This window comes from Dermacentor andersoni, chromosome 4 (assembly GCF_023375885.2).
Source record: "Dermacentor andersoni chromosome 4, qqDerAnde1_hic_scaffold, whole genome shotgun sequence".
Taxonomy (NCBI): domain Eukaryota; kingdom Metazoa; phylum Arthropoda; class Arachnida; order Ixodida; family Ixodidae; genus Dermacentor; species Dermacentor andersoni.
Genome location: NC_092817.1, coordinates 194,022,137 through 194,045,364, shown reverse-complemented (window position 1 = coordinate 194,045,364; position 23,228 = coordinate 194,022,137). Strand labels below are relative to the sequence as shown.

Genomic DNA, 23,228 nt, shown 5'->3' with positions numbered 1-23,228 from the left:
ATACTTGGTCCGCTGACTGCGTCTAGACATACCGACACCGCTTGCTTGGGGACGCGGCGTATTGTCGTCCTTACAAAACGAGTCGCCGCAGCACACATGCCGGCGCCAACGGGTTGTCGACGAGGTGCATTCATGTTTTTACAAAGCGAGTCATCGCAGCGGGCCGGGCAGAGTTCGATGGTCGCTTCCCCGAAGATTGCTAGCCCACGCAGGTCGAACATAACAGCTCCTCCATGGCCCTGAAGATCTCGACTGGCCAGTGCTGATAACCGCTGGGCAGGAAGAGAATGCCTGGTGGCAAGGGGGGATGCCTTGGCTTGCAGCGACCAGCTGTGAAATGATGACACCACCCCAAAACATCCAAAAAGAACAGGCAACTGCAAAAGGAACCCCACAACACGGCTCTGCGCCGAGATGACGTATCTTAAAACTCACTTTAGACCCGCTAGGCTTCAAAGGAAACTTAAGTGCAGAAAAAAAAAAGATGCTGCATTTCGCTACGCCAGTTTTTGGAGGAATTTCGTGCTGACAAATTGAGCAGTCATGCATAGAGCCCTGCTAAATGAGAGGGGATCTTCTTGGCTTAACAATATTAACAATAACAACAGCAAAATTTAGGCGGGATCCTTAAACGCAGAATTCAACTTAGCCTGCTCATACCATTCGCATTGCCATGCAAGTTTCCCTTCTTATATCTAACGGAGAAGTTGCACTCCTGGAGAGTCGGGCACCATCGGAGCAAGCAGCCAGTTTTGTGTGGCATTGGACTGAGCCACGTCAGAGGACAGTGGTCGGTCTTGAAGATGAACCTCGCTCCGTACAAGTAACACAACTTCTGGGCTGCCCAAACCAAACAAGCACGTTCCTTCTCTGAAGCGCTGTAGGCTTCCTCTCATACAGTTAGTTTACGACTGGCATAGAGGATAGGATGTTCCTCATTATCGTCGCCCACCTAAGTACCACCTCCATACCCCTGTCGTTTGCGTCGCACTGAACTATGAATTCCTTTGTGTAGTCTGGCGCGCGAAGCACAGGACGAGAAACCAATAGCGTTTTAAAACCTTGGAAGACTTTCTGTTTGTCCTTATCTCAGTGCACGCTACTCGTTGCTCCCTTTCGTAGTGCGTTCATTAAAGGACTTGCTATTTGCGAGTAATTCGGAATGTACCGTTGATAGTACCCCACAAGTCCCAAAAAGAATGAATGGCGCGGCTGAGAAAAATCTTCAATCGTAGCTATTTTCAGCTTTGCCGGCCGTCTCGTGCCCTGACCGACAACATGGCCCAGATAAGTAACCTGTGAGCAGCCAAACCAACACTTTTCCGCCTTTATCATTAATCCTGCTTTCCTCAACCGTGGGAACACCTATTCGAGGTGCGATACGTGCTGTTGCAAGCTGTCTAAAAAATTGCTACATGATCAAGATATGGCAAGGCGAACTCCTGCGAGTCTTTTAGGACAATAACCATTAACTTAGAGAAGCTAAACGGCGCATATTTCAGCCTGAAGCTGAGGGCGAGAGGGCGAAAAGTGCCTACAGATGAGATAAATGCGGCATAGCGGCTGGCACTTTCTGAAAGGGGTTCTTATTGCCAGTATCCCCGCACGAGATCTATACTTGAAATGTCTTTAGCAGCGCTAACTGTTTCGATTCGTTCCTCAATGTGGGTATCGGGTACAGCTGATCCCTAGTGATGGCATTTAACTTCCTGTGACCAACACACGGACGAGGGTCTTTATTAGAGGTTTCTACAAGTATTAGCGGTGACGTGTAGTCACTCTCAGCGCGCTCAATAACTCCCAACTTTTGCATGCGCTGTATCTCTGCCTCCATAATTTCTCTCTGGCGTGGAGACATCCTACCCTCTAAGGCTTTGATCTTACGGGTTCCGTTGATGTCAGCTCTATTTCATGCGTTATTAGTTGGGTTCTACCTGGCCGATCGCTGAATCTATTGAGATATTCTCCTAATATCCCTCTTAGCTCATCTAGCTACTCGGGTCTAAGAGCGTGCGAGCTTACCGAAAGTTTTACCACTTCTTCCAGGCTGATTTCAGAGTTGGAGATCGCCTTATACTCATTAAACTCGGTACTAGTGTCATCCTGCTCCTTGAAGGTATAGTTAACGACTCCGCTCCGCTCTACGTACGGCTTCATCAAATTGCAGTGGTATATCCTCACCTCTTTCCTGCGACCGGGCATTTTCAGAGCATAGTTAGTATCTGAAAGTTTGTGCAACACTTTAATGGGTCCGTCCCAGTGAACTTCAAGCTTGTTCCTTCTGGAAGGTTTGAGGATCATTACCTGGTCTGCGGCGTTAAACATACGAAGCCTCGCATTCTTGTCGTAATAGAAGTTGGCGTTCTTTTGAGCTACTCCCATGTTCTTTTCGACTAGTTCTTGGGTTGCACTTAGCCGTTCCAGCAGATTTAGCACGTATTCTACCACTGTTGGACTCTGTCTTCTTTCCTCCCAGATCTCTCTGAACTTTCTCAGTGGAGAACGGAGTGTCCTCCCATACACTAGTTCTGCAGGCGAGAACCCTGTAGCCTCATGAGGAACCGTTCGCAAAGCAAACAAAGTGGCCAGAAGACAATTCTCCCAGTCCTCCTTGTGCTCGTAACATAGCGCCCGCAAAACTCGCTTAAGTACGGAATGCCACCTCTCTACACTGTTTGACTGAGGGTGATAGACGGAACTCTGTATCAACTTTACCCCGCACTTTTGCAAGAATGTGGAAGTCAGTGCGCTGGTGAATACTGACCCTTGATCCGCCTAAATTTCGGCTGGAAATCCAAGTCGTGCGAATACTGTCAAAAGCGCGTCTACTGCTTCGGTGGAGCTGAGTGTTTCAGAGGGATTGCTTCTGAAAATTTTGTAGCCGGACACAGCATGGTAAACAAGTACCTGTAACCCTACTTTGTCTTCGGTAGAGGCCCTACCGTGTCTATCACAAGTCGTCTGAAAGGTTCTGTTATTAAGGGCGCTACCTTTAGTGGAGCTTTCGAGGTTTCTCCTGGTTTACCCGAGCGCTGGCAGGCGTCACACGATCTTACAAAGTTTTCTACGTCTTTGGAACAGCCAGGCCAGTAGTATTTCATAAGCAATCTTTCCTTCAATTTGTTTATGCCTAGGTGGCCAGACCACCTATTTCCGTGACAGAGACTTAAAAGGTCTTCCCTGTATTTAGTAGGTACGATTAACTGATCTAGGATCCTACCCTTTCGGTCTCTGTAGTGCCGATACAACAATCCTCCTCTCTATTGTATCTTCACGTTGCGCCTAGCAATGCTTTCTTTAGCTGTGTGATGCAATTTAGCTTAGCTGTCATCATTCTTTTGCTCAGCTGCCAGAGACTCTCTGTCCACACGTAAGAGCTTATCAAAGGTCTTTGAGGCCGGTGATAGTAACGACCCTGTCTCGCTTGCGAGTGTGTCAGCGGGCTCTTCCTGTAGGCGTGAACTTTGACACCATAGTTATCCGCTCTCACTAAGTTGATCAGCTGGCAGGCTCCCCTCAGCCGTTTTTGCGTCCCTCGAGCCTAGCTCGAATTAATTTACTGAAGTTACTTCATTTGCTACGCCCGCTGAAGCAACTTTGGCATTTTCAGCCGAAGGCGACGCGATTTTACGACCTTGGCCTCGCGTCAACGCCTATACTACGCCCTCTCTCAGCCCTTTGTCACGCAGTAAAATGTAAGGGTACTGCAGCGACAAAAATTTGGAAACTGCAGCCTCGGTCACTAGCTCCCCGAATGGTCCACATATTTTTACTTTGACCATAGGCAGACACAGGCTGTGTTCTTCTACAACCTGTTTGATCCATGCTACTTCTCCAGTGAAGTCATCTAGCGTCACGTAAGATGGATGGACAATGTGCATAGTGGCGGCACTGTCTCGCAGCACCCGGCATGGTTTGTCGTTAATTTGCAGGTCGTAAAGGTACGGGCTTAAAAGTTCCATATTCTCGTCTTTTTCATCAACGTAGGAGAAAACTACGCTATGCTTCCCGCAGTTTACTGCGACATGTCCGTGTTTGTGGCACTTATAGCAGCGGATCGGTCTAAAAGATTCGAATTTTTCTTTTCTGCTCTTTTTGTACGGCTTCCTCGTTTGATTTCTCCTCGCTCTTTTCTTAGGGCTTTTCTTCCACGTCTACAGGCTCCGGTTGTCTAGTCTGCGAACCCTTTTTGAACGGAAATGGTTTCCGCGATCCATTTCGACCGTCCCAATTTCCGTCCTCGGCGTTCAGCTTTCTACGCGTTGCGTACTCTTCGGCTAATTCAGCCGCCCTTTCCACAGTGTTTACATTTCCTCTGTCTTGCACCCACAGCTTCACAGATTGTGGAATGCTTTTGTGAAGCTGCTCTAGACACATCCTTTCAAAAATCATGTATCTGCTCTCGTACGCTTCCGCGGTTTTCAACCGCTTGACTAGGTTGGCCTTTAAGCTATATGCAAACTCCGGATATCCCTCGCTATCCTTCTTGCCTGTGCTTCTAAACCTTTTCCGAAAAGCTTCGGCTGAAAGGCGGTACTTCTTCAAAAGGCTAGCCTTAACCTTTGCATAATCATGTGCATCATGCGCATTGAGTCTGGCGATTACTTCCGCCGCCTCACACGGCAACATAGACAGCAACCGCTGTGGTCATGTACTCGGGCCGAAGTTCATCTTTTCGCAAGTCCTTTCAAAATTGCTTAGGAACAAGCCTATGTCGGTCCCGACCTCAAATGGCTTTAATAGTCTGTCCATGCGGTATGATTCTGCCTCACTCGATTGTCCCAAAGCCCCTTCACTTCCTTGAGACAACTCCAAACGTTTGCTTTCAAGTTCAAGTTGCATTATTCTTAACTCGCGATCTTTATCGCGTTCCTCTCTCTCTCGTTCTTTTCTCTCTCATTCTTCTCTCTTTTTCAGAAGGTCAAAACCCATTTATATTTCTTCCTCACTGGCCTGTTCGGAAATTAGCTCCAATAATTCCGACTTTAGCATTTCCTTGCGTACATCTAGGCCCAGTTCCTCACCAACAATCAACAACTCGTCTCTCAGTAGTGTCCTTAACTCCATGATTGCTGCTTTACTGGCTTCGTCCTGCTCGCTAAATCTAGCTAGGAAAACACAACCTAGCTAACCCTCAACAATCTAGCTTCCCTACTGTTCTAAACAGAACAACCACAACAAGAAGCCTAGAAAGTCAAAGCAAGAACCAAGCACTCACCGCAGACCGAAGTTCCTCTTCTCGCAACTCCTTTCAAAATTTCCTAGAAGCAAGCCTATGTCGTTCCCGACCTCAAATGGCTTTAACAACTGGTCCATGCGGTACGATTCTGCCTCACTTGATCGTCCCAGAGCCCCTTCACTTCCTTGAGACAACTCCAAACGTTTTCTTTCAAACTCAAGTTGCATTTTTCTCAACTCGCGTTCCCTCTCTGTCCCGTTCTTCTGTCTTTCTGTCCCGCCCTTCTTCTCTCTGTCCCACTCTTCTCTCTCTCTGTCCCGTTTCTCTCTTTTCCTAAGAAGTTCTAGCCCAATTTCAATGTCCTCCTCACTGGCTTTTTCGGAAATCAGCTTCAATAATTCCCATTTTTAGCATTTCCTTGCGTACCTCTAGGCTCAGTTCCTCACCAACAATCAACAATTCATCTCTCAGCAGTGTCCTTAACTCCATTATTGCTGCTTTAGTGCCTTGATCCTGCTCGCTAAATCTACCTAGGTAAAGGCAACCTAGCTAAATATCAGCAATCCAGCTTCCCCACTGTTCTAAACAGAACAACCACAAATGAAGCCTAGAGAGTCAAAGTAAGAACCGAGCCCTCATCGCAGACACAGAACCACGTCGCAAAGTAGGTCTCACCGCTGTCAGCCACTTCTAATGACTGGGGTCAGGCAAGAAATAGATGGTAGCTGGCTCATGCCGTCGTCCAACTCATCCACGCTGAGGACGTTGTTGAAGGGAGGTACTTGTTCTCATCGAGAACGATGAATATGGGATTTATTTACAGTATCTACATGAGAACGTTGCAATTCATCAGTCTAGCATGACTGAAAGAGAATGCACACTCAGCAGCCCCGCCACGACTGCTTATAAACACTCGGTCCTCCCTAGATCCCTAGGTGAGAGAAAATGGCTGTTCAACCGTCGACCGATTCGGAACGTCCACAATCATCGTAGCCGACCCGCCTTTGAGGGAGAGGGCTTGCACACTCACTTCCGCACAGGTTTCACTGACCACACCAAGGCGAGAGGGTTTTCTCAGATACGGGTCTTGCCCTGAGCAAGCGCCTCTTGGTCCCAGAGTTAACCCCACAGACAGTGTTCGCCGCGTCTGTCCATTGAGTGACGACTTCTAAGACTTGTGAGACGGTGCCGCAAAACACCTCCATCCAGGAGTTCACTCGCTCCAAACAAACCGTGACGGTCACGGCGAATACCCTAACAATACTTGGTCCGCCGACTGCGTCTAGACATCCGGCACCGCGTGCTTGGGGACGCGGCGTATTGTCGTCCTTACAAAACGAGTCGCCGCAGCAGACATGCCGGCGCCAACGGGTTGTTGACGAGGCGCATTCTTATTTTTACAAACCGAGTCATCGCAGCGGGCCGGGCAGAGTTCGATGGTGGCTTCCTCGAAGACTGCCAGACCCCGCAGGTCGAACGTAACAGCCCTATCTATACATGGAGGTGGACACAACACAGGCTATCAACCAGACCATGCTGGACGCTTGTAGAATTCCTTCTACTAGCACTCAAGAAAAATGCATGTGTGCAAAGCCTGTCTTCAGTCACTCAGAAAACAGAAGTTTCTAGTTCCAAGCCTTGTAAGCCTTACAAGTTCTTTGTATTTGGGCTCGTTGGCGTTATGTTTTGCGCGTTCTGCCAGCGCAAGCAACACACTCCCGTGTTATCGCTCTTGGCAATTGCTCGTCGTGTTTTCGACAAACGTGAGTACCGAAAGAAGGTGTATGTTGTTGTGGGGTCACAATTATCGTCACAAGCTTGTCCCAGTCAGATTTAGTACACGTCAAACTAACTTTGTCAGCATGGCCATGCTGCTTTTCGTTGCGTCATAACAGGCATGGCGAGTGTGCCTCAAAATTGTCCCAAAGATGCAGCGGAATTAATCACAATCATGTTGGGGGTCAGATAAAGCGTCGCGAACTTGTCCCAGTAAGATTAACTACGCATGAAAAAACTCCGCCACACGGCCGTGCTGGTTTTCGCTAACTGCGTCACAACGCCGGGCGCGGCCACTGTGCTTGAAAAGTACCCGAAGAAGTACCCAAATTAGTTACAATAATGTTGGGGGTTAGAGAAAGCGTCAATACTTGTCCCAGTAAGATTCAGTGCACGCGAAACTGCGTCACAGCGCCCTGTGCGACGAGCGCGCCGAAAAACTACCGCAATAAGTTAATATAATGTTGGGGCTCATACAAAGTGCCGCAAACATCTCATAGTGCGAGTTAATAACTCAATTTAAGTGCGCCACGGTGGCCGCGCAATTTTTTGTAAACAGCGTCACAAGTCTAGCCTGGGTTCCGTGCATGCAAGCCTAATTGCTTGAAATGCGTCGCAGACTGTCAAACAAAATTTCTCACCTTGCCGTAGTCCAATAGTTCGGTGGTGTCGTGTTGAAGTGCAGAAGGAACGCAAGAATTCGCCGGGAGCCCACCAAACCAGGCTAAATCCAAAAATAGAAAAACAGGCAGACGGGTCGCCGAGCAGGCCAACGCTGAAATGCGCAGCTGTGCAGATATGCTTAGTTTTGCCAGTAAAGAAAAACAAATGAAACAATGTCCGTTAACTTCATTTTACATTATTTTCTGTTTCGATGCTCACGGCAGCAAACGGTCGACATTTATATTAGTGTGACGTATTTCCTGTTGCCAGTTTTCGCCGAGTGTCCCCTCTTGTTGAAATCCTTTCTCTATGGCAGGATGCATGCATCTGTCGCGCCTGGCGTGCCGTTAGCTTGTTGCTAGGTGACGCAAGAAAAATAAGTCGCAAAGTATGTGTTCATTTATACGCAAACGTTTTTAGTTTTAGCGGGAAAGAATAAAAATAAAAATAAAACGTCTGTAGGTTCATTTCACGTTCTTTTTTTCTCCCCGATGTTCGCGTCAGCTAAAGCATGGAATTAACATTAAGCGTGACGTGTTTCCTGTTGCCAGTATTTGCCGAGTGTCCCCTCGTGTTGTATTTTTTTTTCTCTATACAGCAATCGCGCACATCTGGTCCCTCTACCGCAGAAACGTTAGAACGCAGCAGGACTGACTACGCAAGTGGAGGCCAACAGCGACGCTGGCGACGCATCAGATACGGAAACGCGGCGGGAAGGCGCTTCGCACGTCGACATTCACAGTGGGGGTCCCGTTACGTCACACCGCCGACCCCGTATACGCAGGATCTTTCCATTAACTGCGAAATGCTTCTTTGCGTATTATTTATTTTTCTTCCGGGGAAACGACCGGCGCGCCGAAGACGCGGCGTTGCCGTGCCGGAAGCACTCGCGCGTCGTCTTTCTCCGTGTATTGCATTACATCCCCACAGTCGCATCGGATAGGCGCATGTGCGTCTTGCTTCTGGCGTCTGCTCCAATTCGACGGGCGTAAACAACTGGGCGAAGCAACGAGGGCGCCCCGAAAAGTCAGTGTGCTTTCTTGCTGTTTGTTGCCTTTGCGCTACATTTTGTCTCGTAATTTGTGTAGGGTTTTTGTATGGACAGCCGCTTGTGTTCACACTGAGAGCCCGCTTCTTCCCTCCCTCTCTTTTCTTTCCTTTTCATCGCTTAAACGTCTTCCCGAGTCTAAGGTAGCGAACCGGACGTGCGTCTGTTTGACCTCCGTACCTTTCCTTCCTCCTTTTTTTCCTCCTCCTCCTCCTTATATGTTGTCCAGGGCTCTGGCTGCTATACCTATGCAACACTTTGTTTAGTTTATACTGGTATGAAGTCAACCATAAGCGATAATTTTGGTGTTATAGCTGCTTTCAAGAGAAAACCATATTGATCTCTACTGGTAAATTACGTTTGTTTCTACGACATTAAAAAATAACACTTTTTCTGCGAGAAGAGCCCTGCTACGCCAGAAAAGACGCAAAAATCAGATACGGGTGGCGGTGCTACCTTCGCGTTCCCGCAGGAGCTTGTCATGACGTCATGGTCGGCATGTGCTGGCCTGCGGTTAGTTTCTGCCCAGCAAATATGGTTGACACGGCATTCTAAACCAGCCAAAGACTGGGCTTAGCAAGTTTCGATAACGTTCACTGCGCCTGAATAGTTCAAACGGGAGGATGTACTTTGAAATTCGTGACCTCACACTGAGGTGACGGCGCTGTGGTTTTGAAACGGAAACTTTGACGCTCACTTTCTCCTAATAATCAGCCTGCCCCCGCGGAATTGTTGAAGAATGCTCTATCAGTCTAAACTCATTTATTTTTGTTTTCCTCTTTAAGATTCTGACACGTGTCTGTGACCGTTCATAGACTTGCTGCGCATCTTCAAGTGTGCGCGCAGCTAGTGTTCTTGCTCTTATTTCTCTCTTCTTGTTCCTGTATCCCCTTTCCTCAGTACAAGGTAGCAAACCGCACATGCGACTGGTTAACCTTCCTGCCTTTCCCTACTTCTGTTTCTCTCTCTTGCTCTATGGGATTATTTTTAACGGCCTAAACCGTACAGATTTTTCTGCCACCACTGCTTTTAGCGGGCCCCTCACCAGGTCTGGCCATTTTGAGCTGACATGCGCAGAGCATACATTGCGTGAAAACGATGGTGTCTGCAAAGTATTACATCGCTACGCACCGCGTAAAGATATGGAATTTCAAACCGAACGCCGTTTTCTCTCCTCCTCACGGCCGCCGCGCTCCAAGCCGGAGGATTACGTGCTCGTGTGCCTGCGCCTACGTGCTGGTGTCCGCAGTGGGACGTCGCTCGTCCTGACGCATGGCTTCGAGAATTATTCTAGTCAACATCTGTTACTTGTGTGATCTGTTGCTTGAATTTAATAGAAGTTTAGAGAAATAATAAAACACGCAAACGGAATGTCTGCGTGTTTTTTGCTTTACTTCGCACCGAAGCAAGAGAGATCTACTTCCGCTTCCTCTGCTTGTTCCCACGGTCTTGCGGTAACGTGCGCTGGCGCCGAAACTATGTCATTTTCTACCGTGTTCCAACGCGCGATCATGCTCTGCAATATGCTTGTTCTGCCTCAGGATTCATATAGCCCTGAATCATACCGCTAGTCATGTTTCCTTGGGTACAGCGCGCAAAATCATGCGCTGCGCGAAACGATAACAGCTCGAGCGCAACGCCATCAGCGGAAGTGCGCATCGCCGAAAAAAGAAGCAAGGAAAAAAAAAACGTGAAGGCGGGGCGCGTGAAGCATGTGACACGCGATCCGCGAGGTCCGGCATGGGAGAAGGCAGGGAAGGAATTTCGCTTGCGAAGCCTAGATGGGGCGAGTAGAGAGAGAAAGTCTCGCTATGCAGTGGAGCCCGCCTCCTGAAATCATGGGTTCGCGGCAGTGAAATATTTCTATCTGGGCTATTAATGAGCCGAATTGAGAAATCTTTGCGGCAGAACGCTCCCTAGACAAGACGTAACAACTTCCAGCGTATAAAAAAAATTTGCTATGGGGCCTGGTGAGGGGCCCTTTAACGTTGACGTTTTCGAACTGCACTATTCTTATCGCACGACAGTTTATTAAGCTACGTTAAAGTGTACGGGCGCTTCCGCGCGAGATGGAAACACGTTGTATATTTACTAATTATAACTTCTTTCATAATTTGATATATCGTCTACACGTCAATCAGAAGCACTAAGCTGAACTTTGTTTCTCCATAAAGGAAATACGGCAGCGAAACAGAAAGCCTTTGCCCCTATCTTTCATTAGCCAAAATAAGGCACGTAGAGGTAATCACAAATACACGTACTATTCTACCCACCTTATACTATTTTCCCCTCCAGTCCCACCCTCCCCCGGTTCAGACATTTGAGTCATTGCAGCACTAAATTTGAGACTCCCTTGTGTTAGAATTCCTCCCCGAACGCTCATTCTCACGCAAGTCTTCACGCCCCTTTTGCCGAGCTCACAACACCACCATCTCACGCTTTTAAAGCAAGATACCTCTCCCCATACGTAGGCTGCATTTCCCTGTGGATTTCGATGGGCATTTGTCCCATGCTTCATGGAAAACGTGTCACCCTTCATTGCTCGTACGCTGTGGACGTGCGAAGCACAACAGCCATCTTCAACAACTGACAGCAGCACCGTGTCGCGGAGCTACCGTCAGATAAGGCCGGGCCTGTCCACGAAAGGTCCACCGCTGGTAATGGATATCTTTACTTCGCATTTACAGCCGTAATTTTGCAAAAAAAGAAAATGAGGGCAAAAGCATTCTGATTGGCCCTCGTAGATCGGGTCACGCTACGTGTAGCAGCATAACACGTGAGCCGGACCATGTGCCGAAAGACGTTCTGCTCCCACGTGGCCACCCTGTGCGTCCTGGCGTCACGACACCTTCTGTAAAAGTAAACCAAAGCAGGTTTAGATCAGCGATTATAGCAAGTCATTTAGAGCGTTCTGAGGCATATGACAGTGTTCTTTCTAGGGTTTCGAGGTCGCAAGAAGCTTTATTTGACTTAAAATTAGTGATAATCAAAGTCCAAGCTTTAATGTCACTTCTCCTTTAAGTAAGAAAGCTTTGCCTTAGCCAGTATGAAAAACAATAATAAAAACGTTTCGCCAATCCAAAATGTGTCTAGCCCTGTTACATCTTCATAAGATGCGAACAGTGTAGTGAACGGAAAATATTATGTAAAATATAATCAATTTGGACATCAAACTCCTGAATTTAGGTTCTTCGTGTATATAAGTTCGTGTATATAAGATAACTGATATAGACAACTGAAGAACTTGCTTTCCCGAAAGCATAGAAAAAAGAATATTTGAAGCTGCTAAGAAACGTGAAAAAATGAAAATAACTTCAAAGGCGCAAAATAAAAAGGCAGGAACGAAAAAAAAAAGAAAACATACCACACAAGTGAACCTTAAACTGACGTTAATGGTTTATTGCGCACATAACACTATATGGACAACCCGACTGAGCGACATGCCTGCCGAACATGATCACCCAATCTCTGCGAAAATTATACGTAGTCCAGAGTCAGTTCTCGCATGACTTTCACATGCGGTTCTAAATGGGGCGCGATAACCTGACTTTGCATGGGGTGGCAAATCATCTAGAAACGTTGCTCATTAGGCAGCAGTGTACGAAGCTATTATCCTTGTGATCCTCTCATTGCATTGTTTAAAGCATCGAGTGTGACGATATAGTTATACACTGTTAGATACATATACAGTGTTTTTAATGAATAATAACTCATAATATGTTGCTGTGTGAAAAGGACTGAATGTGCTTGTACTTAAGAATAAAATTTTCTCACTACGTCTGAAAACGCATCTCTGAGGGAATACCGTATTTAATTGATTGTAAAGCAGCCTCGGACATAACACGCACATTATTTTTACGGCCAAAAATGAACGCGCAACGCCGTCTGTTGTAAGTCGCATCTCGATTTTCAAACTTCGAGAAAATATAAGTGCCGTTTTTTACTTCACTCAGCAGTTCCTTTTTGGCAGCATTATGCGAATGAATAATAGAAATTTGTTCACACTTGAAAAAAGAAGACTTGTTGTATCCGGGCCACAGTAGACCGAGCATTGCTCATTGTCACTGTCAGAGGCCTCATTATCACTATCAACAGCCCAGAGCACTCCTTATTCACTGCGGCCTATGGCACTTCAAACCAGCACTTTTCAAACTCTTTTCTGGCCATGCCGGCCTAACTATAATATCCACAATAAACTATAGCGTAATGAACTTATGAAATAGACGGAAACTTACCGCAGCTCATGTGTCCAAGTGCAGCTACGTGTTGATTGATTGGAATGCTGAAAACGTTAGTGCCAATGACGACATCTTGTGACTATCTTAGCTTTAGTTTCAGTGTCAAATATCACGGTCATGTAATTTTTTTTCAGTAAATCCTCCTGAAAAAGAAAGGCTTGTTACAATCGAGTAAATACGACATATATCTCAAATCAAGCATTACTATTTCCCGACGCGAAAGAAGACACGATATTTATGGACTGAACTTGCTGCTTTAGCATATATTAAACGCGGAACTTATATTGCGCAATTTGCCTCTCGTCTCTTCAAAGCGAGCTCAAAGGTTAGCATGGCAACGTAGTTGTCGGTGCTCTCTATCGCGTACCTGCACACCCCTCCTCGAAAACGATTGCGATACAATGTTTCATAAGGGCACTCGAGGTAGACAGAGCCATCGGGCGGCCTCGCTCTTCTAAGCACTCCACGGTGCGTCGCCCGCCTGCCGCTTTTACTCTCCTGTACAGATAACGCGTTCGCGAAACCAGCGTGGCGCCCAACAGAGGAGGAAGGCTACAACATCTACGAGTTACGCGCAGCTTCACCACGTCTCTAGCAGGCTCGAAAGATGCGCGTCCTGTTTGCCCTTCCCCGAAGTAAGCGCAACGACATTGTTGATTGCAACACGTTCTGCAGATCTGTGCCTCTGGGAGCATCGCCGACCGCCAAGCGAAGGCATGTCCTCGAGCGCTCACGATCCCGCTCAGCCGCCGGCCGACGTCGATGACATCGAGAAGCTGGCCATGGCCAACCTGGATCCCGTGGTGCGGACCTTTATTCAGACCGGATACGGTCGGGGCCTGACAGTACGCGAAAATCGCGAGGCTTTCGACAGGTGTGTGCGAGAACAACTCGTTATTTGTTATTGATATGATGTAAGGAGACGTTGACGCGCAATTTAAGGCGCCCGCTATTCCTTACCTCTTGAATGGTTCTATATCTTACGACATACAGGAATCAAGATTACGTATCAAATAACCTTTTCACACAAGCACTAGGACTTGTCACGTAACGTTTTCACGGTAACACTACGACGTAAGAAACACATGGTACGTACAATATACAAGTTAAATGTCTCCGCAGTTATGTAGAAAAAGGTGTCAAAAATACAAATGATACTACCTTCAATAACACAGTCTCTAGTCAGTGGGTGGTGCACACATTGTGTAAATGCATTGTCACATATATTCACAACAGAACAGTCAATATAACAGAATCCACAAACATATACATATATATAGCGTCATTAAAATGAAATGAATAATAAAAGTGTTAATAACCGCCAACGAAGCCGCTGTCTTAAAGAAAAGTCTTTGGTGCTTTTAAAGCGCTATTCTGTAAAGACGTTTTTGGCCAAGGACCCAAAAGTTTCTTTAAACTGAAAGGACTGCGGTCTGATGTAATTAGGGTTGATTTAAGTCGGCGTCTTGGTGTGCCTTGATGTGAGAAATCTAGAAGGAGGTGATATATATCTTCATCTACAAATCCACAATTACATTCGGGGGTTTCCACACGGCCAATTTTGTGTAAGAAATGTTTTGTGTAGGCAGTGCCTATAGCCTTAACTGATGAATAAGAGTTTCTACATTTCTGTCTAAGGACAATGAAAATTTGAATTCGATAAACAGATCACTATGATATAAATCCGATCTCGTAGAATTCTGGTGAAGCCACTAATTTCAACGCATTTCGAATGACGTTGTCCTTAAAATGCAGCGTAATTCATTTTTTGATATTCGAAGCGGAACCACATCATCTTTGAGGTGTGCTTGTCATGCTGCTTCATCGGCTGCTGTGTTGCCAGGAATGTTACAATGCCCTGGTATCCACTGGAATCCTATTTCATGTTTCGCTTCGCTTGCCTTTGTGAGGTATTTAAGTGTTTCGTATATTATACTCACTGACTCTTTTGCTTTTTGTGCGGCAGAGTAATGTTACAGCCGCCTGTGAATCGCTGAAAATGACCCATTTTTGTGCATTTCTTAGTGACAATATGAATCTTATCGCACAGAGGATTGCGAACAGTTCAGCTGTTGTGGACGAAGTCACACGAGATAACTTAAATGATTCTTGTTTCTTGAGGTGCGGTATAACGAATGCTGAAGTTGAAGAGGTTGCTGTGCTGGAGCCATCTATAGACGTGTATGTACCTGAATACCGCATATATATCTGGTAAAGTGCTACTTGTTGAGCAACTTGAATGAACATGTCTCTTTTTCTGAGTATGCCGTCTACTGACAATTTGATTTTTGGAAGTTTATGCAGCCATGGAGGATATTCGAGGTCTGAGTCCCAAAATTCATTTCTTGGCAATATATGAAGATATTCTCGAATTTCTTTTTGTACACACAAGAACAACTCATTCTTGTGTGTGGCAAGTGTTCTTCTTTTTCTCTGGCTTTCTTTTACTTTTATTCTTTCCTGATTAGTGTATTTGATTTTTTATTTTAGAATTGTCGGCTCTGAAGAAGTGTACCTCGACTTATTTGTTTATTTAATAAAGAAAAGAAGAAGAAGAAGAAGATACGGGTGAAGATGAGATGACAAGGGTTCTCGCGATCCATGTAGCTGAGTCGCATCACTTTTTTTATTTAAATTGGAATGTTCCTGAAGCTACGTTTTGGCAATGAGAAAGAGCAAAGTTCATATGCTAACTCAGTACGTCGGAGATTTGGTAACCTACATCGAGATTTTACGCGCGGATTTACCTACGTCTCTTTGAAAGGAGTCTGAACGCAAGAATTATCGTGATACTGTGGGTCGCCGTACACTGAGTGATACGACGGGGCAAATAATTTGACTCTTATAACAAAGAGCCTATACCACGCTAACGTTCTTTATTCATTGAAGTGTATATGCGGAGTGTGGGGTGGCTGTTCGATTTGCTAAACACCAACTTCCTGCTACTGTCGCAGTGCCCCCGCTATACGTTTCCTTGGTAAGGCTCAGCGAAGTGCCACGATGCTAAAATTCACGAATAAAAACTAACAAATGGGATGCTCTACAGTTCATACGTATATGTACGTATGTGTAGTGTTAGAGATGACCGTAATCAGAAAAGCACTAGAAGACTAGCCATATTAACTTATTTCTCTCCACAGTAGGAATGATGAGAAGCGACTGAATCTGCCGCACGACAGGCTTTAGTCTTTCCGAGGTGATAAATTGTTCCCAATCGATATTGGTCTTTCATGTATACAAATATTTCGTGACGCCTTGCAGAAACGATAAGCAATAGTAATTTCGATCTCCCGCCTTCCCCGTGTTTTCCTTAAATAAACGAAGGAGAAGTGCAAGGGTATCGGATGGACTCGATTTATTGGTTTGTCACTGAGATAAGTTCCTGCAGCTGCGGACTAAACCCACATCGCCAGCATTACGTGCGTGGTGCTTCGCCGATTGAGCTATCGCGACGGCCATCCTCTCGCCCATTTTCTTGGGTGTTTGGGCATAAGATAAGCCACAAGTGCATCAGATAGCCCCACTCACGGCCAAGGAGGCGAAGTGGAGCGCCTCTAAGAGCAGGCGTCACGTACGTAGTACGTGAGCCTAGAAGCAGGCAACTGGCCAACGAACCCTCGTATATATTATCACGGTGTCATATGACTGCCAAATTCGAGGCCCTCGCCATGCACTGAACGATACGATTAAGTAGATCAGAGAGGCTCGAAGTTTTGTAACTCACAGACTTGCGAAGCATCAGACAGTGAATCCAGAAGAATTATAGGCTGTCGCGGGGCTCCAAGAGAGCACCGTGATGCCCGAACGGAGAAAACTAGTCCACACGAGAGGACCACGAACAGCGGTTGAAGAACCGTACAGAGTAATTTAGCATTGCGTTGCCGTTGTATGCCATCACCGTGACCCGTTGCGATGGTTCACTGGCTGTGTCGCTTTGCTACTTAGCACGAGATCACTAGTTAGATTGCCGGTAGCAATGGTCTCATTCCGATGGGTGTAGAATGCTGAATCATTCGTGTACCACTGTTTGGGTAGACACCAAAGGACCTCAGGTAGCCGAAGTTAATCCGACTACCGGGATTAAGAAGAAAATCGGGGATCGATCCCAATAATGCTTCATACCAATAACATGCCAGGCGATCAGCCAAGCTGACACCTCCAGCATATCATCAAGGACAGCGTCTCTGTCACTGCGTCAAGGTAGCGCATATTGACGAAAACTTATCCACAGTGGATCAAGGGATAATAAAACGAAGAAACGGGCTGATATGATTGTTCTGGGATTCCTTCTAGGCTAACTCTAATTGCTCATTCCGTTTTGTGTGCTTTGAAGGTGGCGATTCCTACCCAGAGTGCTCTCGGGCTCTTCGAAGAGGAACACCCAGACGACTCTGCTGAACAGGGTTGTGTCCTTGCCTGTCGGCATCGCTCCGACGGCGGCCCACTGCATCGTGCATCCCGATGCCGAGCTCGCCGTTGTGAGAGGTACTCGGGCAAATAGCATCGAGCACGCATAGAAGCATGCCTGTACTCAATGTTCACAATTACAAATGATAAGCTAATATACAAAAAAAAAAGAAGCGCGTTCGTGCTCCTTGAACCACTAGGCCATTTCTGATATATATATCCAACGGAATTGTTAACCAAGCGGTGTCGAAATCTTCACATTGAGGACAGGGGCCGGTGCTGTAGGGTCAAAACCTTCGTCAGAATATTCGAGTTTCAAACACAGACTAAAGTGTCATGCACCAATTTCACATCATTAAAATTTTATTCTGTGGCTCACGTAATGGTAATAAAACATCAGGCAGTGGTTTTCTCATGGTGCTCTTTTCATGTCGATCAAAACGTACTTTTCTGTTTTTACACGTAACTTTTTATTCCAATGCTAACACCATTTTGGCCATGTAACCGAACTGATGCAAGCACTTGGGCATGTGTCGACAGACAAGTAAGATAAGCAGAAATTCGGCCCTAGATATATTTTGCTAACTCGCCGACAAAAAAAAAAAAAAAAAAATCACCCCAGGAAAGACGGGCAAGCGAAGCTGGAACAGCATTTGGGAAGAAATAGGGATAACATTATACATTACATTCAGCGTTTCTCTAGTAGTTAATAACCAGTGGGGCAATCAGCAGTACGATCGTGCTGCAGTGATACATTTAGTACCGTGCGGAGGTGTGCGTCCACCTGGTCTGTCATGTTCTAAGTGAGATAATGGTAGAGCGGTTGGTATCGAATGGGTGAAATGCATCGAAAGAGTCAGACAGCTTCTGCGCCTAAGTGACAAGAAATAATCTGTGCTAATGGGCGCTTAAGAATCCATTCTATAATCACATGACTATTCCTCAAAGGTATATTGGAAGCTTTCTCAAAGTCATACAGTTTGTTTTTGTGAGCTAAGCGTAGTTGTTTACCGCATTTTCTATGCGTGAGCACTGGCGCTTGTATGAATCGCGAGCTTCAATTATGAACACGTGTTGTTCAAATACAGGGGCTGCTACTCTCAATTTTTTCAACTTGCACACGTTCACAGTGCCTCTGCTCCAGGAAATAAATATACGTGAAGTTCACGCGACGCAAAATAATGTTTGTGTAGTTTGCTCCGCGGTTTAGCATTGGATATTACAAAGCTTAAATGGTTACGATGGTTTCGTTTTTCTGTAAGCACTGGGATTAGAAAAAGCAGGAAGGATGTGGAGCTTTCACCTGGAACACTCGTACCTAGGCTGATACTTCTGCACAGTTTCAGAAAAGCACGTTCGGAGATTAATGACATATTGTTCTTGTATTGTGGCGGGCGCGTTACTGCTGACTCGTTACATTTCCGCCGCAGTCATGGTCAACTGCACGTGTGATGGTCGCATTGCACCGCGCAGTCATAACAGAAACGACAGAGATATCACACCTTACGAAGACGTCATGACGTCCTAGACTGACAGCTTAACCTTGACAGTGCGTGGCCCGAGACTGTTACGTTCTATACCGACAGCGGCTCGTGAGGCAAAGACCGTGATGGCTGTCAGCGTGGTGCACTCCGCTTCGCTGGAAGAGATGGCAGCCGCCGCAGGCCCCGACGCCGTTCTCTGGGCGCAGCTGGATATCCGCAAGGACCGCTCCATAACGCTGGAGGAAGCCCTGCGCGCACAGCGCTGCGGCTTCGCAGCGCTTGTCGTGACGCTAGACGCCCCCCTTGTCGGACGCAAGGCCGCACCCGGGGTCACCGACCCAGTGGCAGAAGCCTTCGGAGAGACGTGAGTGATCGCCAGTATGCGTTACAAGGGTGCATACGTGTCATCCGGAAGGGTGGGATTCAATTAGCAGAACGTTACGTCGAAAAACAGCTCAGATTTCTACGGCATTTTACCGCAACAGCTCATGCGGAAGCTGTGCAGCCGTGAGGCAGTACGTGTACACTCGGCCGCAAAAGTTTACGGACCCTGTGATTCGAAAAGAAGCTCTGTAAAGGTGGATCATATATAAACGAGACTTTTGTTGCAGGATGCGTTCTACCGAATGGTACGCGTTGCCGACTGAGGGCGTGTTAGGTAGGCGAGTCTGTTGTACACGAGCAGCCGAATGGTCTTGTTACATTGCTTCAGGTGTTTGTCGTACGATTTCTCGCACGATCGTCACTCCATCAAAGCTGCATATTACTGTGATCCTCTCACCACAAAACCCCACTGCCGCTGTCACTTATGCAAAATTAAGAGGAATAGATTGGAAACCACTCAAACACCCTCCCCATAGCATAACTTATCGCCCTATGACGTTTGCCTCCTTGCGCCTCTCAAAGAAGTCTTGGGAGGCCAACGATACGACGACGATGCAGTGGAGGAGTACGTGGGGAGCTGGCTGTTGAGACAACCCACGTCTTCTTGTGCTGGCTGGATCAATAAGCTACCAATCCGCTGCAAAAAAGCACTTCTAAATCATGAGCTTACATAGAACAATAATGTACATTTGGTTTATTTCTGATCAAAAATAAAAAATAGTAAATGAAAATCCTGTTTATATTTAATCCATCCTCTATTTCCGCAGCCTGATGGTCGACTTCCTGTAATTCGACCCTAATGGGACCAACAATGGTCTCACGACCGGGCGTGTCGAAGTAAACGAGGAAGAGAAAAAAAGTTGCAGTTTCGCCTGAAAATCGAAGCATTGATTGCGATAGCAAATTAGTAGACAGCTATACGAAGTAAGGATAGCAGTTTTATCGGCCATATAAACTTGGAAACATTCGCTTGCTAATATAATTAAAAAGCATGGTGTCAGTGCGCACAAGCAAACATGAACACATCACACTCGATGAGCGCGGACACTCATTGTCAAAACGTTGACGTGAGCAAGCACGGCAGCAGCAGCGAGTGAAGTGACCTTCGTGCTGTCTGTCGCTTCAATGCAAGAGCGGCGAGAACACAGCACGCACAGAGGTGTGAACCGTCTGCAGATAGATTTCAAGATAAAACGCGCGAGGCCGGTCAAAGTACGCATTTGTTGGCAAAGCCGAAGCCGCTCCCTCCCTCCCTCCCGCGCTGCCTTCCCGCTACCCTCGACGTATGACGTGCGAGATTGAGCCGCGATCGTCAGTTCCCTTTGCGCTGTTAGAATCTGGGTCGCAAGCCCCAAGGGTAGCGTTGGCCTGGCGGCCTGGGGCACTGGAAGCATCCGAAGGTCCCGGCAAAGCATGAGTCGACTGGTAACAGAACAACTGGTTTATTCTAACATCGCAAAAGAGCGGGCGGTCAGGTCGACCGAAGTGAGAGACGGGAGAGCACGTAACTCGACAGAAGAAATCGGAGCCTCTCTCTTGGCGTCCGGGGGCAGCTGCTCTTATAGTCTCGGCGTCGCGGGCAAGAAGGAAGGTCACGGGGGAGACCACGTGACGGCGGGGCACGGACGAGCTGAGATACATGTTGAGACGAGTGTAGTGACTCAACCGCCGGCCGGGCGCCGGACAGACCTCCTCGCTTCACACTTGGGGAGCTCCTCTCCCCGGCTGCCGCGCTTTGACAAGCGTGGGCACACACACACACACGCACACACGAAGACACGTGGCACTGAAACACGCCTGGACGCGCTTGGCGGGGAGACTGCGGGAGCTCCGAACGGGCCAAAATGTCCGCCGCTTTGAACGAAGCTCCGGCGTCCGTTGCATCCGCGCCGGCTATACCGCGCGCCGTAGGCGAAACGTAACAGACCGCCCCGCCGGGGGAAGGAGATCCCGATGGTCAGGGGACTGCATCCGCTGTCCGGAGGGATGTCGCTGGATGATGCTCATAACCGAAGTCGGTCGTCCTTCGGCGTTTCTTGAGCGCAGCGCACAGAGAAGGCCTCGTTCTCTCGTTCAGGTTCACACAGGACACTGCAAAGTGACTTCGGGAGAGTTGACATTTTTGTTCTCGTTCCCGGCAAGCGTTAGAACTACGCCGAAAGTCAACCGCTCAGTCAGCAAGCACGGCACAACCCTCACTAAGCCCTGCCAGGCTCTTTCCCCTTTTATACTGCTGCCTAGTTCCTTACAGTAGTTTAGCAGCACTCAGAACGCGTCCACAAATTGGAAAATTGCACTAGAAAGCACATCACTTTGAAACACTACACAAAAGCAATATGTTAAAAATCCTGCCTCAGGAAGAAAAACATCAGTAACAAACAATTTTGAGGCTGATTCCCACGTTAGGGGCTTCGACTTAAGCCATCGGCGTTACCGTTGAGACTCCCCTTTTTGTAACGCACCTCAAAGGAATATTGTTGCAAAGCGAGGCTCCAGCGCAGGAGGCGGCCATTTTTGGGAGAGATGGTCTGCAGCCATTGGAGAGGGCAGTGATCCGTCTCAATGATAAACCTCGAGCCGGCTAGGTAGCATGACAATTTCTGAACGGCCCACACGATACACGCACACTCCTTCTCGGTGGCGCTGTACGCCTGCTCACGACTGGTCAGCTTACGATTAGCATACAGGACGGGGTGTTCTACTTCTCCATTTTCCCGTTGGCACAGTACAACGCCCATGCCTCGCTCACTAGCATCGCACTGAACAACGAACCCTTTTGTGTAGTCGGGCGATCGTAGCACAGGCTGGCTTGTTAGGGCGCTCTTTAGGGCGCTAAAAGCTCTTTCCTTTGTCTCGTCCCAGACGACTGTTTGCGGCTCTGTCTTTCTTAGAGCATCCGTCAGGGGAGCCGCGATATCAGAGTACCTGGGGATGTACCTCTGATAGTAGCCGGCGACACCTAAGAACGACCGAATATCGGTCTTCGTGCGCGGTTGCGGGAAGTCTCGCACAGCGGCCACCTTTATTTCAGAGGGGCGGCGACGACCCCGTCCAATCACGTGACCGAGGTAGACAACCTCGGCCTGTGCTAACTGGCACTTGGGAGCCTTGACTGTCAAGCCCGCATCGCGCAGGCGGGTTAGCACTGCCCGCAAGTGGGCCATATGCTCAGGCCAGGATGCGGAGAATATCGCTACGTCGTCTAGATACGGTAAAGCGAATTCTTGCTGTCCCCGCAACACTTTATCCATGAGGCTTGAAAAGCAGTATGGCGCGTTCTTCAAACCAAAACTCAAAACTTTAGGACGGAATGTCCCCATTGGTGAAATGAACGCCGCATACCTACTAGCCTCTTCTGTAAGTGGAACCTGCCAATAACCCCTGACAAGATCTAGGGTGGAAATAAACTGAGCGCTACTCACTCTCTCAAGGCGCTCCTCGATGTTAGGGATCGGATAAATTTGATCCTTAGTGATGGAATTAAGCCTGCGGTAGTCGACGCAAGGACGAGGTTCCTTGCCCGGTACCTCAACTAATATCAAAGGGGAGGTATAATCACTCTCACCCGCCTCAATAACACCGAGCTGTAGCATTTTCTTTACCTCAGCCTCCATAATATCGCTCTGGCGGGGTGACACCCGGTACGCCTTGGATCGTACTGGCTCTGGGGAGGTAAGTTCTATGTCATGAGTAAGGACAGAAGTCCTACCAGGCCTCTCAGAGAACAGACCTTGAAACTCTTGTAAGAGCTGGTGTAGTTCGGTTTTCTGCTCAGGCGACAGCGATGCTTTACTGATTAAGTCACTAATGACTTGATCGGTGTCTTTCCTGTTCGTTACTGAGCCTAGTCCCGGAAGCTCGACCGGTAGCTCTTCGGGAGCGTTTACCATCATACATACTACTGCTTCCCGTTGCTTATAGGGTTTGAGCAGATTACAGTGGTAAACTTGCTGTGCTTTCCGTTTTCCTGGCAGACTGACCACGTAGTTAACGTCCGACAGTTTTTGAACAATCCGTGCTGGGCCCTCCCACTGCACGTCGAGTTTGTT

The 23,228-nt window shown here is 47.5% G+C and overlaps 1 protein-coding gene across 1 annotated transcript in view; it reads left to right on the top strand.

Annotated features, from left to right (window-relative positions):
- The window catches only part of LOC126530565 (L-lactate oxidase-like), a 72,077-nt gene that overhangs the window by 10,927 nt on the left and 37,922 nt on the right, over positions 1-23,228 (top strand). Inside the window, exons 2-4 of the mRNA XM_050177830.3 lie at positions 13,580-13,778; positions 17,238-17,389; positions 18,898-19,159. Coding sequence (XP_050033787.1) covers positions 13,621-13,778; positions 17,238-17,389; positions 18,898-19,159 — 572 coding nt within the window. The 5' untranslated portion in view covers positions 13,580-13,620. The remainder of the gene's footprint in view (positions 1-13,579; positions 13,779-17,237; positions 17,390-18,897; positions 19,160-23,228) is intronic.